Here is a 13,270-nt window from a genome sequence, read left to right on the forward strand (position 1 = left end):
TCTGTTTGCTACTGCCTCACATACTCCAGATGGAAACTGGGTTTCTTCCACTGGTGTAAATCCAGGACAATTCTTTCACAATAATTCCACTTGCAACAGAAACAGATCCCACATGTGTCACTATAGGACACGAAATAACACAACGCAGACACGCACCTTTTCCAATGTAAGAAAAGGCATTTTTAATTTCTGACTCTAACATTTATAGATTTCCAAAAGTGACAGTGGATTGGAGGGTGACAGTGCCACCTCTCCAATGACACTGGACAAACCAACAGTCTATTAAATTTCTCTTCTTCTATAAAAGAATGCAAAACAGTAAGTTATTTAGATAAAGTGTGTGAGAAAGTTCGTTACAAGAATGTAAACATCAGAAGGCTTAGAAAAACTTCAAAAATCAGGGTGACACACATGTATTTTTCCAATTCCAGTTTGGAAAGTCCTCATCTCAAGGTTGTTGCTAGGATGAACTACCTGGTTACACAGTGCTGTGGGCTCACACACCAATTCCATCACGGGCAGGACAGAGGGCTCACGCATAATGTAAATAATGTAAATATTTTAAATATTGTAAATATTGTAAATATTGTAAATATTGTAAATATTATAAATATTTATGATGCATTTGTGAGGCTCAACATTTCTATCTCAGCTGCATATCTGCTGCAAGACGGGCTCGTCTGGGAGTCCTGGATGGAAAAGAAAGCGCCTCTCCTGAAAATGGCCTGAGGGATCTTGCACAAATATGCCCTGAACCGTTTCTTCACAAAAGCATAGAGCAAGGGGTTGAGGCAGCAGTGGACAAAGGACAAGCTCTCCGTGATCTGCAGGGCATAGTCCAGTTTCCTACTGCTTTCACAGCTCCTGATCACACCGACATCTTGCAGGGAGTGGAGGATGAGCACAACGTTGTAAGGACACCACAGCACAAAGAAGACCCCCACCAGAGTAAAGACTAAGCAGAGAGCTCTCCTGGAGCCAGGTATCTGGGAGGTGTTGAGCACACACGCGATGCGGGAGTAGCAGAAGGTCATGAAGAGGAAGGGGAAAAGGAATCCCAGGATGTTTTGGATCACCCGAAAGACAACTTTCCAAAATAAGTGTTCCTGGCCATAATCCTGGGTGCACATGATGGTTTTGTTGTGAATTTCCTTTGTGCTGGTGAAAAGGCCATCAGGAATGGAGAGAGCTATGGAAAGGATCCACATCACCAACAAGATGAGGATGGAATTCCTCCACACTGTGGAGCTATGAGGAGACCAAGCATGAACTATCTGCAGATACATGTCCAGGCTCATGCAGCTCACAAAGAAGATGCCACTGTAGAAGTTCAGAGTGTACATGGCATTTAAGAATGGGCACAAGATGTCCCAGGTGACCCACTGAGAAATGTACAGAGCCCAGAAAGGAAGGGTCAGTAGCAGGAAGAAGTCTGAAACCACCAGGTTCAGCAGATACAGCTCAGTCATCTTCTTTTTCTTCTTGATGTACATGAGGAGGACAGTAAACAGGAGGGCATTCCCAGCCATTCCAACGAGGAAGATCACGGTGTAAAATGATGGCAAGAACACCCTGCTGAAGGATAGCACCTCCTCTTTGGTGCAGAGGCCATAGACCCCATAATCCTCCTCATCCAGGTACTCGTATGGGTACTCACTCAAATTTGCAGCATCCAGCCACGTGTCTGTGGTTGTTGCTGTCACTCCTCAGGTTGTATTTGACCAGGGGCTGCCTAGGAGCAAGGAAAAGGGATCAAAGTGTTGTTCCAATTCACACAGGAAGCAAACAGCACATCACAGAGTGAATGTGAAACACATCTCTGAAACACAGAGATGTTTAGTTGATAGAATCACAGAATGGTTTGGGCTGGAAGAGACCTTCAAGATCATCTCATTCCAACCCCTGCCATGGGCAGAGACATCTTCCACTATCCCAGGTTGCTCCAAGCCCTGTGCAACCTGGCCTTGGGCACTTCCAGGGATCCAGGGACAGCTGCAGCTTCTCTGGACAGCCTGTGTCAGGGCCTCACAGCAAAGAACTTCCTCCTTAAATTTGGCCCAAACCCACCCTCTTTCAGTTGGAAGCCATTCCCCCATGCTCCTGTAAAAAGCTCCTCTTTGTCTTTCTTTTAGGCTCCCTTCAGGTACTGGAATTTCATGGGTTTAAATTTCTGCCACTGTCTGGTGAGTATTTTGTGTCCTGAATAACTTGGCCTTTGCCTAAGCACGGGGATAGCTGTCTACTTGTACATATAAAAAAAAAAAAAAAAAAAAAAAAAAACAAAAAAAAAAAAAAAAAAAAAAACCCCAAATTAATTCTGCTTTCCTTACTCAGACACATAAAACTTAAAAATGAATGAGCATGGTTTCCTCTGACAAAAGTCACTACTTCCTCCTGGCAACACCACAAGGTTTTAGTGAAGTTTCTGCTCCAAATTACAGGAAATCCACCACCACAGCTCACTGTGAGCTGCTTATATTCACTGGGGTCACTACTGAGAAAGCAACATCTCAGTTCTTGATAAAGAAGAACCTGCCACCAGCACCTTTATGTCAGTGGGGCTGTTCCCAGAGGGAAATGCTGAACATCTCCCTGCTCCTGGAAGGACACAGACCCTTCTCCATGCCTACTCTAGGACAAAAAGACATGAATTCTGGTAAAAGGCATTATTAAGTGGAAAATATGGAATTCATAGGATCCCAGAGTGGTTTGGGTTGAAAGGAACCTTGAAGAACATCTTGTTCCAACCCTCCAGCCCTGGGCAGGGACACCTTCCATTATCCCAGGCTGCTCAAAGACTCATCCAAGGTAAGGACATGTAGGCACCAGAATCCAGTCCTGAATTATGGTGAGAGGGAGAGATTCAGCTGGAAGAACATTGCTGGAATCACTTCTGCATGAGACAAGGCATGTGATAACCCCTGCAGTGGTCACTCCCTGGAACTGTGGGCGTCACTGTTTAGATGGCTGCAGCCCAGATTTCAGGAAATGGTGAGTGATTGGGAGTCTCCTACTTTTGGGATCTGATTTTCAAGGAAAAAAGCTATCACTGAGGAGCCCATTTCAAACAGTAGGAGATGGAATTTGCCTGATGCTGTTAGGACTTTGAAGGTTAATGAGGAGTTTATAAATCAAGGTTAATCTTTTGACAGCAAAACAAAAAACAGTTTTGGAAAAAAATTATGTAAACACCCCCCACCCCTAAAGCAGACATTTTTTTCAGCCATGGCCAAAGCTACTCATCTTTTCCCTGAGGTTCATTTTCCAGCAATCCCAAACAGGCCTGGCTGTGTAGCTTCAGTCTCTCCTCAAGGATCTGTTTGTCCCTGCAGAGTTCTGCAGCCACTCAGAAATGAAACTGTTGGTCCCTGGCTGTGCTGTGTATCCCAATGAGGGTATATCCCATGGTGGATCTGCAGGTTTTAGGGATGGCCCCCTCCCCACAAACACCCAGGGAAAGGGGTGCCCCTCCACCCCACAGGCTCAGAGTGGGTGTGCAGCTGTAAAGAGTGAAGCTCTGGACGTACCTGCTGTGGTCCCAGGACTGAAATTGCTCAAATACCCATTCCAGGCAGTTCCAGGCAGCTGAAAAGAAAAATGGGTTTGAGCTGGACTGAAATGTTTTCGTGCTGTCTCACAGTTCTTTGGCATGTGCTGCAGAGCACTACAGACAGAGCAGTGGGAAAGCAGGGATCTGCCATGGAAAAGTGCCACAAAAAGACTTGTCTGGGAATGAGCTTTTTAAAATTTCTTTTCTGTATCATATTTTGGAGGAAATTCACCCTGCAGGCCTTTGAGAGGAAACCAAAGCTGCACACCCTGCTGATCACAGCAACATCCGAGACTCATAAACACCTTCCCCCTCACACCCCCTCTGCCCACACCAGGACAAACTATTCCCAAAATTTGCATTTGGGGTCTCTTCCAGCCCACTGAGATGCCTTTTCTCCCTCTGCCACACCCTTCTCCCTCCACATCAGCCTGGCTCTGGTGTCCACATCCCCATCCCGTACCTCAGAGTGGAAGGGAGGGCTGAGCTCAGGAATTAATCCCAGCCCCACGCTGGCTACCTTTCAAAAACAAAAGAGAGCCTTGCCTGGTTTCTTGTGAGGCTTTGTCTACAAGTAAGAAGCAGAAAAGGCACTTACAGGAGCTTCTTCTCTTTCCATCCCGCCAGAGGTTTGAACCAGGCTTTTAGGAACTTCTTTCGTTTGTGTAAGAGGACAGTCAGGAAATGTGAGCTCAGCATAACCTCCCTGGTTTTGTCTTGTTTTCCTGCTTTTCATCATTCCCTGGCAGCTCTGGAAGAATGATCTCCACCCTGTATTTGAACACAACATCTACAACACCTCCCACAGCTGAGCTCCTGCTGTAAAAAATCCTTGTGTTTTCCAGGAAATCTGATGTTGCAGAATCCTCATCCCCTGCCAGACCAGAAATGGCCTCTGCTAAAACTGCTTCTGGTGAAGTGGTTTATTGGAGCAGTTTTTTGGCATCAGCATGGGTGAGTGGTCACTCTCCTGCTTGTTTCCTCATCTCACCAACAAACGGGGCCATGGGAACACCCTGGATGTGCCAAGGCTTCCCCTGTGCCAATCCCAGGGCATTTTATTCACCCCAAACCACCCTGGTAAAAACAGGAGAGCAGAACAGCAGATGGCCACAGCTCCACATCCACAGAGATTCACAGAGAGAAATTATTTATTTTTGCCCATTTCCATGTTTGCCACCATCAGCTGCTGCTGCTCTTAAAATACACCCTGTAAGAAATATATATTATTATAATATGTGTGCAACACACACATTAGCAGTGAGCAAGAAGCCACTCGTAGAGTGGCTGAGACACTGGACACACACAAGGAAGCTGCAGGTGACAGAGGTTTCATTAGGCCAGCAATTAAAATGAAATAAGTTTTTGTTTTTAATTGAGTTTCTGCCCTGAAGCAGAGAATTAAATGTGCCTCTGAGAGTCACTGGAGAAAGTGGCCTTCACTGTAATTTATTACAAGATTTTAACTCAATTTCAGGGCTGGTAATTGCATCGATTTTTTGTTTCCTTTCAGCCTGCAGGGCCCTAATGGCTTTGGCAATTAAAGTAACCAGATTAGGGGTAATGGGCAGCACATTTAGACAGATGCAGGCTTGTCTGAGCCACTTTATTTTATGCTGCCCAAAATGCCACATGAGTGCCACAGAGTGACCCTGCAGGAGCAGCAGCTCTGCCTTCCCCCAGCTCGGAGATGGGGAGGAACAATCACACAGGAGCACTGGGCTTGGGGACAAAAGGATTTATCTTTGTGGTTTTCTCTGACAAGATGTTCTCAGGTTTAGGAGAAGGTTTTAGGCATCTTTGGGATCCCAGTGGATTCTTCTTTCTCTTCCAGAATACGGTTTAAGTCAGGAGCAATTTCTAGGCTGTCTTTGGGCATCAAAATCCTGGCACAGAGTGGGGGTAAGATCTGCTTGAAAGCTGAAATACAAGAAAACACAGTCAATGTCATAACTCAGCAGCAAGACAATCAGGCTGAGGGAAAGCCAGAGAAGCTGTGGCTGTGCCACTCCTGGAAGTGTTCCAAGCTGGATGGGGCTTGGAGCAACCTGACCTGGTGGAAGGTGTCCCTGCCCGTGGCAGGGGGTGGAATGGGGTGAACTTTAAGGTCCTTTCCAACCCAAACCATTCCATGATTCTGCCATCAGGTGGAAGCTCTTCAGCAAAGGACTAAGCAAGAGCCCAAATTTCACAGAATCTCAGAAGTGTTTGTCCCTGGTTGAGGGTTTATGTACAATCACAAACGGGATGGGACTGCTGAGGAATTTTCCAGCATCAGTCTCATTACAAAGTCATGGCAATGGGAAGATGCCAGCAGCTCACATTCCCGGCAACATACAAAGAACTTAATGTTGTAACTCACTTTAAAAGTTTTTTGACTAATTACACAAAGTAAAAGCATGTTGACAGTAGTTCTATCTATCTACTGTAAGCACACGTACCTTTGGTTAAACAATGCTTGCTTATTTTGGATACAACACCTGCTTGTAAGCTTTAAGATACAATGCACAGAGCTCCATTATTAAGCTTAGAACTTCTTAATATCTCTAGATACATAGTATCTACTATAATAGTATATCTCTAGATATACTGTAATATCACTAGATATACTTTTTTGTAGCTTTGGGAGTTATTTTAGATAAGTGTTAATACACAGGCTATTGTTCTATTTGTCCTTATTTTCTACTTCTCAAATAATTTTTCTGCTGACAAATCTTATGGCTGCTGCTTAGCTCAAATCAAAGTTCTACTGTCTCTGAGGCTTGCCTTTTGCAGCTTTCCCAAAACCCTCTGATTTTAAGGATTCCCACAGTGTCGAGATTGGAAAGGACCTTAAAAACCATCTCATCTAAAAGGGAAGATGTGTGCTGATGTCTTTACAAACAATTCCACAGGTGAGGGGATGGCTGTTAAAGGCTTTCAAATGGTGTTTAATGTCTCTACCAACTTTTCAAGCAGAGGGTTTGTACAGAGCCCGGGCAGCTCGGCTCCTGAAACAGCCAAATGGGGCCGCACAACCCTGAGTTTCTAAACTTTGGGGTAAATGACCTGCTCAGGGGGGATCTGTGGTTCGGGAAGGCTGCACCTTCGGCCAGCGGGGGAAGGAAGGGGCACCGAGGGTCAGAGTTTGGGATAAAAGGAGGAACCTCGAGAGAGAAAACCCCGCGGGGATGTGCCCAGGGCCTCTCTGCCTTCACGTGAGTCAAGCTGCAGGGTCCTCTGGCTCCTTTATGGACTCTGGCTTTCCCCAGAGGGATTTGCCATACAATCCCATCCGCTGCCATGGCAGGGACACCTCCGCCATGCCAGGCTGCTCCAAGCCCCATCCAGCCTGGCCTCGGGCACTTCCAGGGATCCAGGGGCAGCCACAGCTGCTCTGGGCACCCTGTGCCAGGGCCTCACCAGCTCCCAGGGAACAATTTCTTTCCAATATCTAAACTAAAGCGCTTCCCTTTTCCTTTAAAACTCTCGCCCTTGTCCTGTCACTCCACGCTGTTGCCAACAGTCTCTCTCCGTCTCCCTCCACATCACAGCGTGACAACACGGGAACTTTTTGACACGAAAAGCAGACAAGCCGCAGAACCACCAGTAGCCGATTTTCCACCCTGAAAACCCGCTGTTTTGCAGTTTTGGGGATAAACCAGACTCGGAGCTGCCGCCCAGCTCCCGGTACCGCGAAGCACAGCCCGGGACTGAGGCCGGGAAAGAGCCCGGGACTGAGGTCGGGAATGATCCCGGGACTGAGGGGAGGACTGAGGCCGGGCTGGGCCCCGCAGCGCCCCCTGCCGGCCGCCCCGCGCCACCGCCTTCCCGCCGCAATGCGGAGCGCCGCGCGCTCACGTCACCACCCGCCCCGCCCCCGCGCCCGTATAAGGAAGGGGTGGTGGCGGCCACGCTCCGGATTGGCTGTGGGCGAGCGCGCGGGCGCGGGGCACGCCGGGAGTTGTGGTCCCGGCGGAGGGGCGGGGCGGAAGGCGCCAATAAGAGGCAGGGGCGGGGCCGGGCACGGCAGACGCCGGCCGGTACCGGGGGAGCGCGGTGAGAGCCGGGTGTGGGGCGGGCGGGACCCGGGCACCTCCGGGGACACAGCCCGGGCTCTGCAGGGGGGGCGGGTGCCTGGGGCTGCGGCGAGGAAGGGCTCCGGTGTGGGGGGAAGGTGACTGGGGCGGGAGTGGAGCAGAGGCCTCGTGTGGGGGCGTGCGGCAGAAGGCCGGAGTGCGGTGAAGGTGCCGGGGGCCGCAGTGGGGAAGAGTCCCCACGTGGGGTGCGGGGGCCTGGGGATTCAGGGGGAAAGGATCCCCACGTGGGGCTGGGCAGGCGGAAGGCAGCCTGGGGGGACCCAGGGCCTCCCCCTTGCCGGGAGGGAGGGATGCTGGGGCCTGTCACCTTCCCACCCGTGGTCCGCCCTCAGTGTCCCTCCCCCGGGGTGACACCGGTCACACAGGTGCCCTGACCTCCCTGTTCGCTGTGGGCAAGGTCAGGGCAGCCGGGCCCTGTGTCTTACCCAGTTTCTTCTGCCCTGTGCCCATCTTGGCTGAAGGTCACAGAAACTTCCCGTGGTGGATGAATTGTTTCACTTTTAGTATAATTTTCTTGTGTAAATCTCACCTCTGGCTGTCTCCTCCTATGCTGAGTGATGGAGAGCTCGTTACCCTCTCTGAATGAGTCAGGCTAAAATTATAATTTACATTCAGCAAATGAGAGTGGTTGTAGGAGGCGTGGAGAGACCACAAATCCTTTTGCCTTGCAGAGGAAATGGTTTGAGAACCAGCCAGTCTGCTCACATGGGTGTGCTCAAAATGCTGTGTAACCACGGAGCACGGCCACCTTTGAAATGTCCCTTTGCCTAAGGTTACTGGCGCCTGCTTAATGAAATTCCTCTTGGTTTATCCTGAGAGCTTGGAGCCTTTCTGAGTGCCCCTGAGCTGTGTTTTGCTGTTGGTGGCAAAGCTGAACAACAGCAGTAGAGGTTTTTCTAGCAGGGCCCTTTGTGGTGTCACTGGCAGAAATTGTCATTAACTGAGTGGTGTTTATGACGAGCACTGAGGAGGGAACAGGTCTTGGTGTAATCCGTGCAATTCCCAGCACAAAAAGCTGGGAAGTTCTGGAGGATGGTCTCACTGTGATGATGATGGTTCTGTGAGTGGAGCCCTTCTCAAGCTGTTGCTGCTTTTTATTTTCCTTGGGGGAAGGTGAGGAATCACCTGTGGATGACTTCTCCTCCTGATGTGACCCCACACGAGTCTGCACAACTTGAGGACTTGCTCAACAGCTCCTTGGCGGTGGCTGTTTCCCATCCCTGTGTTCTCCACCAGGAATTTGGAGTTTTGGAGATGTGGGATAGGCTGTGGTGACTGTGGAGCTGCCAGGCAGGGCTGACCTTGTGCAGCAGCTCGTGCTTCCCCACCCAGCTGCTGTGGCTGCTGCTCCTGGCAGGGAATGAGGGGGGAGAGGTGAACTTTGCTGAGGTCAGAGCTGCTATAAAGGACCAGCCTGCGAAAGCCAAGCGGAGTGGTGAGGCATGGAATTCCTAAAAGGAAAGGCAGGCAGTGACCAAAGCTTTCTGTGACTATGAGGGGGTCACTGCCATCTCTGATAGCAGAAATTTGTTGCTCTCCTATTTTTTTTTTTGTTTTATTTCATTCTTGCCTCTCCTGGTAAGCACAGTTGTGCTTCCCAAGGCTTCACTTGAATTAAGCCATCTGTCCATGGTGCCTGTTCTTGTATCTCACTGCCTGGGTATTTGTGACTGATGGAATACACAAGGGATTTGCTGACTTTCTTTCCCTAAAGATTCTCTTTATTTGGGGTTTCCAAAACCTGAAGGGAGGTTCTTTGTCTTCACAGCCACAATGTCACCCAGCCAGGAATCAGTTTACCCTGACTATGAGACAGAGACCAGCCAGACCTCGAAGCTGATAAAAAAATTTAAGGAGACGCCGTTTGTGCCCATTGGTGAGTTCAAAAATGGAGAAATGTGTTTGCACAATTGATGTGGGAAACACCATCACTGTTCATCTTTTTCTGTAAACAGGAAATAGAAATTACCTCCCCATAACAGTTTAAAAGAAAGAGGGAAATTAATGAGGTCTATTGCCTTAAATAAAAAACTCAGAACCTACAAGGATAAGAAAAATCTCCAAACCAACAAACCCTGAAAAAGGCTTTTTAGGTGAGGCTAGAAAACATGGGAAGGTGATGCTGTCAAGTGGTTAAGGAGTGAGTTGTGCAGCTGTTCTGGAGCACAGTTCCTGGGAATTATGTGACCACTACAAAGTGACTTAAAAGCTATCAAAATACAAACTAGAAGGATTTGAATTACAGCCTGTCTGGTAAACATTTCAGGCCTCTGCTGCCATCACTTAGTTTAAATGCATTTTTTTTAGTAACTTTTATGTTACACCCAGCTTGAGGAAGTTGTTAAAGTTCTCAGCCTCTCTGTTGAGACTCCCAAAAGGCTTGTGAGGAGAGCAGGGATCAGCTTTTGTGTGCCACAAGACACGTTTTGATTTCCAGCCACCTTAAATGGAGAGCAGCAGGGTCACTCAGGGTGAGCTGTTCCCAGCGTTTGCCAGCAGATTTCCGTCACTGCTTCCGTGCTCGCTGCACTTTGTCTCCACCTTGCTGTACTGTGAACTCCAGGAGTTCCAGTTCCCCGAAGCAGATTGGCAGAACTCACCTTTGACCTGTGTCAGAGCTGGGCTGAAGGCCCTAAAACTGTTAATTGGTGTTTAATGAGAGTGAATTAAGTGTTTATGGTTTTCTGGTGGCACTGGTAATGCTCTGGCTCAAGGAAGACAAACTGCCCGTGCTCTGCTCAGTAAAATATACACAGCACTTAAAACTTGGCATGCACCTATGAACTGTGCAAATAATCCTAAAAATGGAATGAAATAGATGGAATTGGGAAAGGTTGTGCATTTCTCTGTGCATTCTGTGAAACCATCAGTGTTGAAGCTGGCAAAGCTGGGGCTGTTTGCCCTGCTGAAGGACTATCAGTGAATTCTGGCCCTGGGAAAGAGACCTGGTGGAGCCTCCCTCCTCACAGCTTGGGGACAATAACATGTGACTTGTCCTGTCCTGGTGGCACCTGTTCAAATGTGACAACACCCAAAATAACAACTGCAGCAGGCCAGTGATACATCAGGGAGCATCCACACACTGGGAGTCTGAGCATCAGCTGGGTGGGGGTCTTGGCTGTGAGTGCCTGTGCAGGAAAGGAGGTGTGAGGAGCCCTGGATCTGTCTGAAAAACATCCAGGGAATTCTCACACCTTGAGCTGTAATGCCAAAATCCTTTGGCATTTTAATGCTGGTGGAAATCTTTCTCTTCCCTGCACTGGTGTGTGCAGTGAATGAGGTGGCACTGGAGTGAAACCAGGGCTAGGATTTGCCACTCCACAAAACCGGAGTGATGAGAGAGACCAAAACAGGCTTAAGTTGTGCCAGGGGAGGTTTAGACTGGATATCAGGAAAAATTTCTAGGAAAGGGCTGAATCACCATCCACATAGGGACTGAAAAACTGTACAGAAGTGACACTTGGGGACACGGTTTAGCAGTGGCCTTGGCAGTTGGTTGGACTCGGTGATCTTAAGGGTCTTTTCCAACCTGAGCAGCTCAGAGGTTCACAGGCTGTTTTGTTTAGGTGGGTCCCTTGAGTCCTCCTGCTGCCCCGGATCTGCACTCAGAGGGATGCTCTCGTTGCCTTGCAGGGATGGCTGGCTTCACCGCCGTCGTTGCCTACGGGCTCTACAAGCTGAAGCACAGAGGTGACATGAAACTGTCCCTTCACCTGATCCACATGCGTGTGGCAGCGCAGGGCTTCGCCGTGGGAGCCCTGACGTGTGGTACGTATGGAATGGGAGCTGGCAGTGGCAAACCACGGAGAGCCTCCTGGAAGCATCCAGAACGTTTATTTCAGGGTGTTTGTGCTCCTTACTGTTGCTCAGTCAGCCTTTCTGGAGTAATCTGATTTTATGTACTGAACTGTTTAATTTCAGAGTAGTTTTGATTCTGTCTGGATGTGGAATGTGAGGTTCTGCATCTCTGCCTCTTACAGGCCAAAAAAAGAAAACATTCATCTGACATTAAATATGTTGCTGTTTCTGAATTTAATGTACTGGAATATCTACAGCACATGTAGACCATGGTATTACATATTTTTATATATATTTTTATATGTATATATATATTCAGGATTGAATGTGTCTCTGAATGTACAGGGACACCGTGCCTCTGATCTGTACATCTCAGGTCTCCTCTGTGTGTAAATGTACATCCCATGAAACACTGTTTGTCCATACTGCATTCCCAGCAGGAACATCAGAAAAGCTTGACTTTGGCCACAAAATCAACTAGAATTAGCTCAGGATCTGCATTTTCATAAATTCTATCTTTTCACACCTGGCTTCTCTGTATATGAAAAATTTTGTAGTGTTTATTAAAAAAATGTAGCTGAGGAGGAAGAGAAATTCTGTCTTGCTGAGAACTGTTGAGATTTTGAAACCAATTATTTCTAATGTAACACAGTTCTTCAATTGTGCCTTTTTTTTTTTTTTTTTCTGTCTTGCAGGGGTGCTGTATTCCATGTTCCAGGAGTATGTGGTGAAGCCCAAGGAATAGTGGGAAGCAGTCTGAAATCCCTGTCCTGGTGGTGGCCTGTGTACTGCAGCTCCAAACCTACTGAGGGTTTCTAGAGGAAAACAAATAATACATGGCATTAGAGAATTGTTCTATTTTGTGTATGGTACACTGTGCTGAACCTGGCAGCCTCAGAATGTGACCTGGGGAGCACCTATTGGGGTCTGGGTCTCTGATTGACACCACCACATCCCAGTTTTTAAGGGATATCGTGGAGTGCAATCCCTCTATCTTCCCCTTCAACCCAGTCCTAACACTGGGGACTTTTCTGCTGTTGTTGCCCAAAACCATGATGTCTGAACTGGCTTCTGTCAGGGAATGTCAGGAAGGCCTTGCTGTCATTTTCTATCCTCTGCCTCCAACTTTGTAATTTAGAAGCTTCCAGTAGCACTAAATGACTTCTAAAATATTGAGAGCTATATAAACATGTATATTTTTTATTTAAAGCATAGAGATAAGTATGTCACAGCTATTTAAATGTTATATTTATTCATTGTTAACGAAGACACAGGCTCCTTATTTTTGCAGTATCAGACCCTTGGATTATGATATTTTGTAGCTTTATTTACAGTGTTCTTCTGAGTAACATCTAAATGTAACATTTAAAATACAGATTGTGAAAACTAAACTTTAATTTGGTGGTTTAATGCTTTTAAAGCGTACGATCTAGCTGATTTCTGCAGTACTGTTCCCCACAGAGAATTTTTAAACATTTAAATGTGAAAAGCCCCCAATCACCTTTGAGGTATTAAAATCCTTGTCTGTAAGTTATTTTACTCTCAAACTCCTTGTACTTCCAACAGCAGTCATAAAATAAAAGCCAATTTCTATAAAAGCACATATTTTCCTGTCAGCTGACATTCCATGGTGACAGCCTCAGGTGTTACCCATGCAAGATCCAAACTGCACCTACGTGTCTGTGACCTGTTGTACGGAGCAGGGGGAGGTTAAACACGAATAAAAGTCAGCAGTGGAGGTCATAACTGTTCGCCTATGGATTTGTTGGGGGAAGCTCCCATGGTGTAGCATAGGGATGGCGTGAACAGAATAAAAATGCCCTGAGGAGAGTGTAGCGCTGGT

At 47.5% G+C, this 13,270-nt stretch overlaps 2 protein-coding genes across 3 annotated transcripts; one reads left to right on the top strand and one right to left on the bottom strand.

Moving 5' to 3' along the window:
• Positions 1-614: 614 nt before the first annotated feature.
• On the bottom strand, positions 615-1,529 carry ACKR2 (atypical chemokine receptor 2). The gene has a single exon (XM_064417098.1). It carries the CDS (start codon positions 1,527-1,529, stop codon positions 615-617), a length of 915 nt encoding a protein of 304 aa, XP_064273168.1.
• A 6,007-nt stretch (positions 1,530-7,536) lies between these two features.
• Positions 7,537-13,028, top strand: HIGD1A (HIG1 hypoxia inducible domain family member 1A). 2 transcript variants are annotated; one of them, XM_064417212.1, is made up of 4 exons: positions 7,537-7,588; positions 9,398-9,505; positions 11,263-11,397; positions 12,123-12,818. In XM_064417212.1, the coding sequence occupies exons 2-4, from the start codon at positions 9,403-9,405 to the stop codon at positions 12,170-12,172; spliced, it is 288 nt and encodes a 95-aa protein (XP_064273282.1). In that variant the 5' UTR covers positions 7,537-7,588; positions 9,398-9,402; the 3' UTR covers positions 12,173-12,818. The 2 variants fall into 2 exon arrangements, with proteins under 2 accessions (XP_064273282.1, XP_064273370.1); XM_064417300.1 differs by lacking the exon at positions 7,537-7,588 and adding an exon at positions 8,602-8,742 and having other exon boundaries at positions 12,123-13,028.
• The last annotated feature ends 242 nt before the right edge of the window (positions 13,029-13,270 follow it).

This window comes from Passer domesticus, chromosome 1 (assembly GCF_036417665.1).
Source record: "Passer domesticus isolate bPasDom1 chromosome 1, bPasDom1.hap1, whole genome shotgun sequence".
Taxonomy (NCBI): Eukaryota; Metazoa; Chordata; class Aves; order Passeriformes; family Passeridae; genus Passer; species Passer domesticus.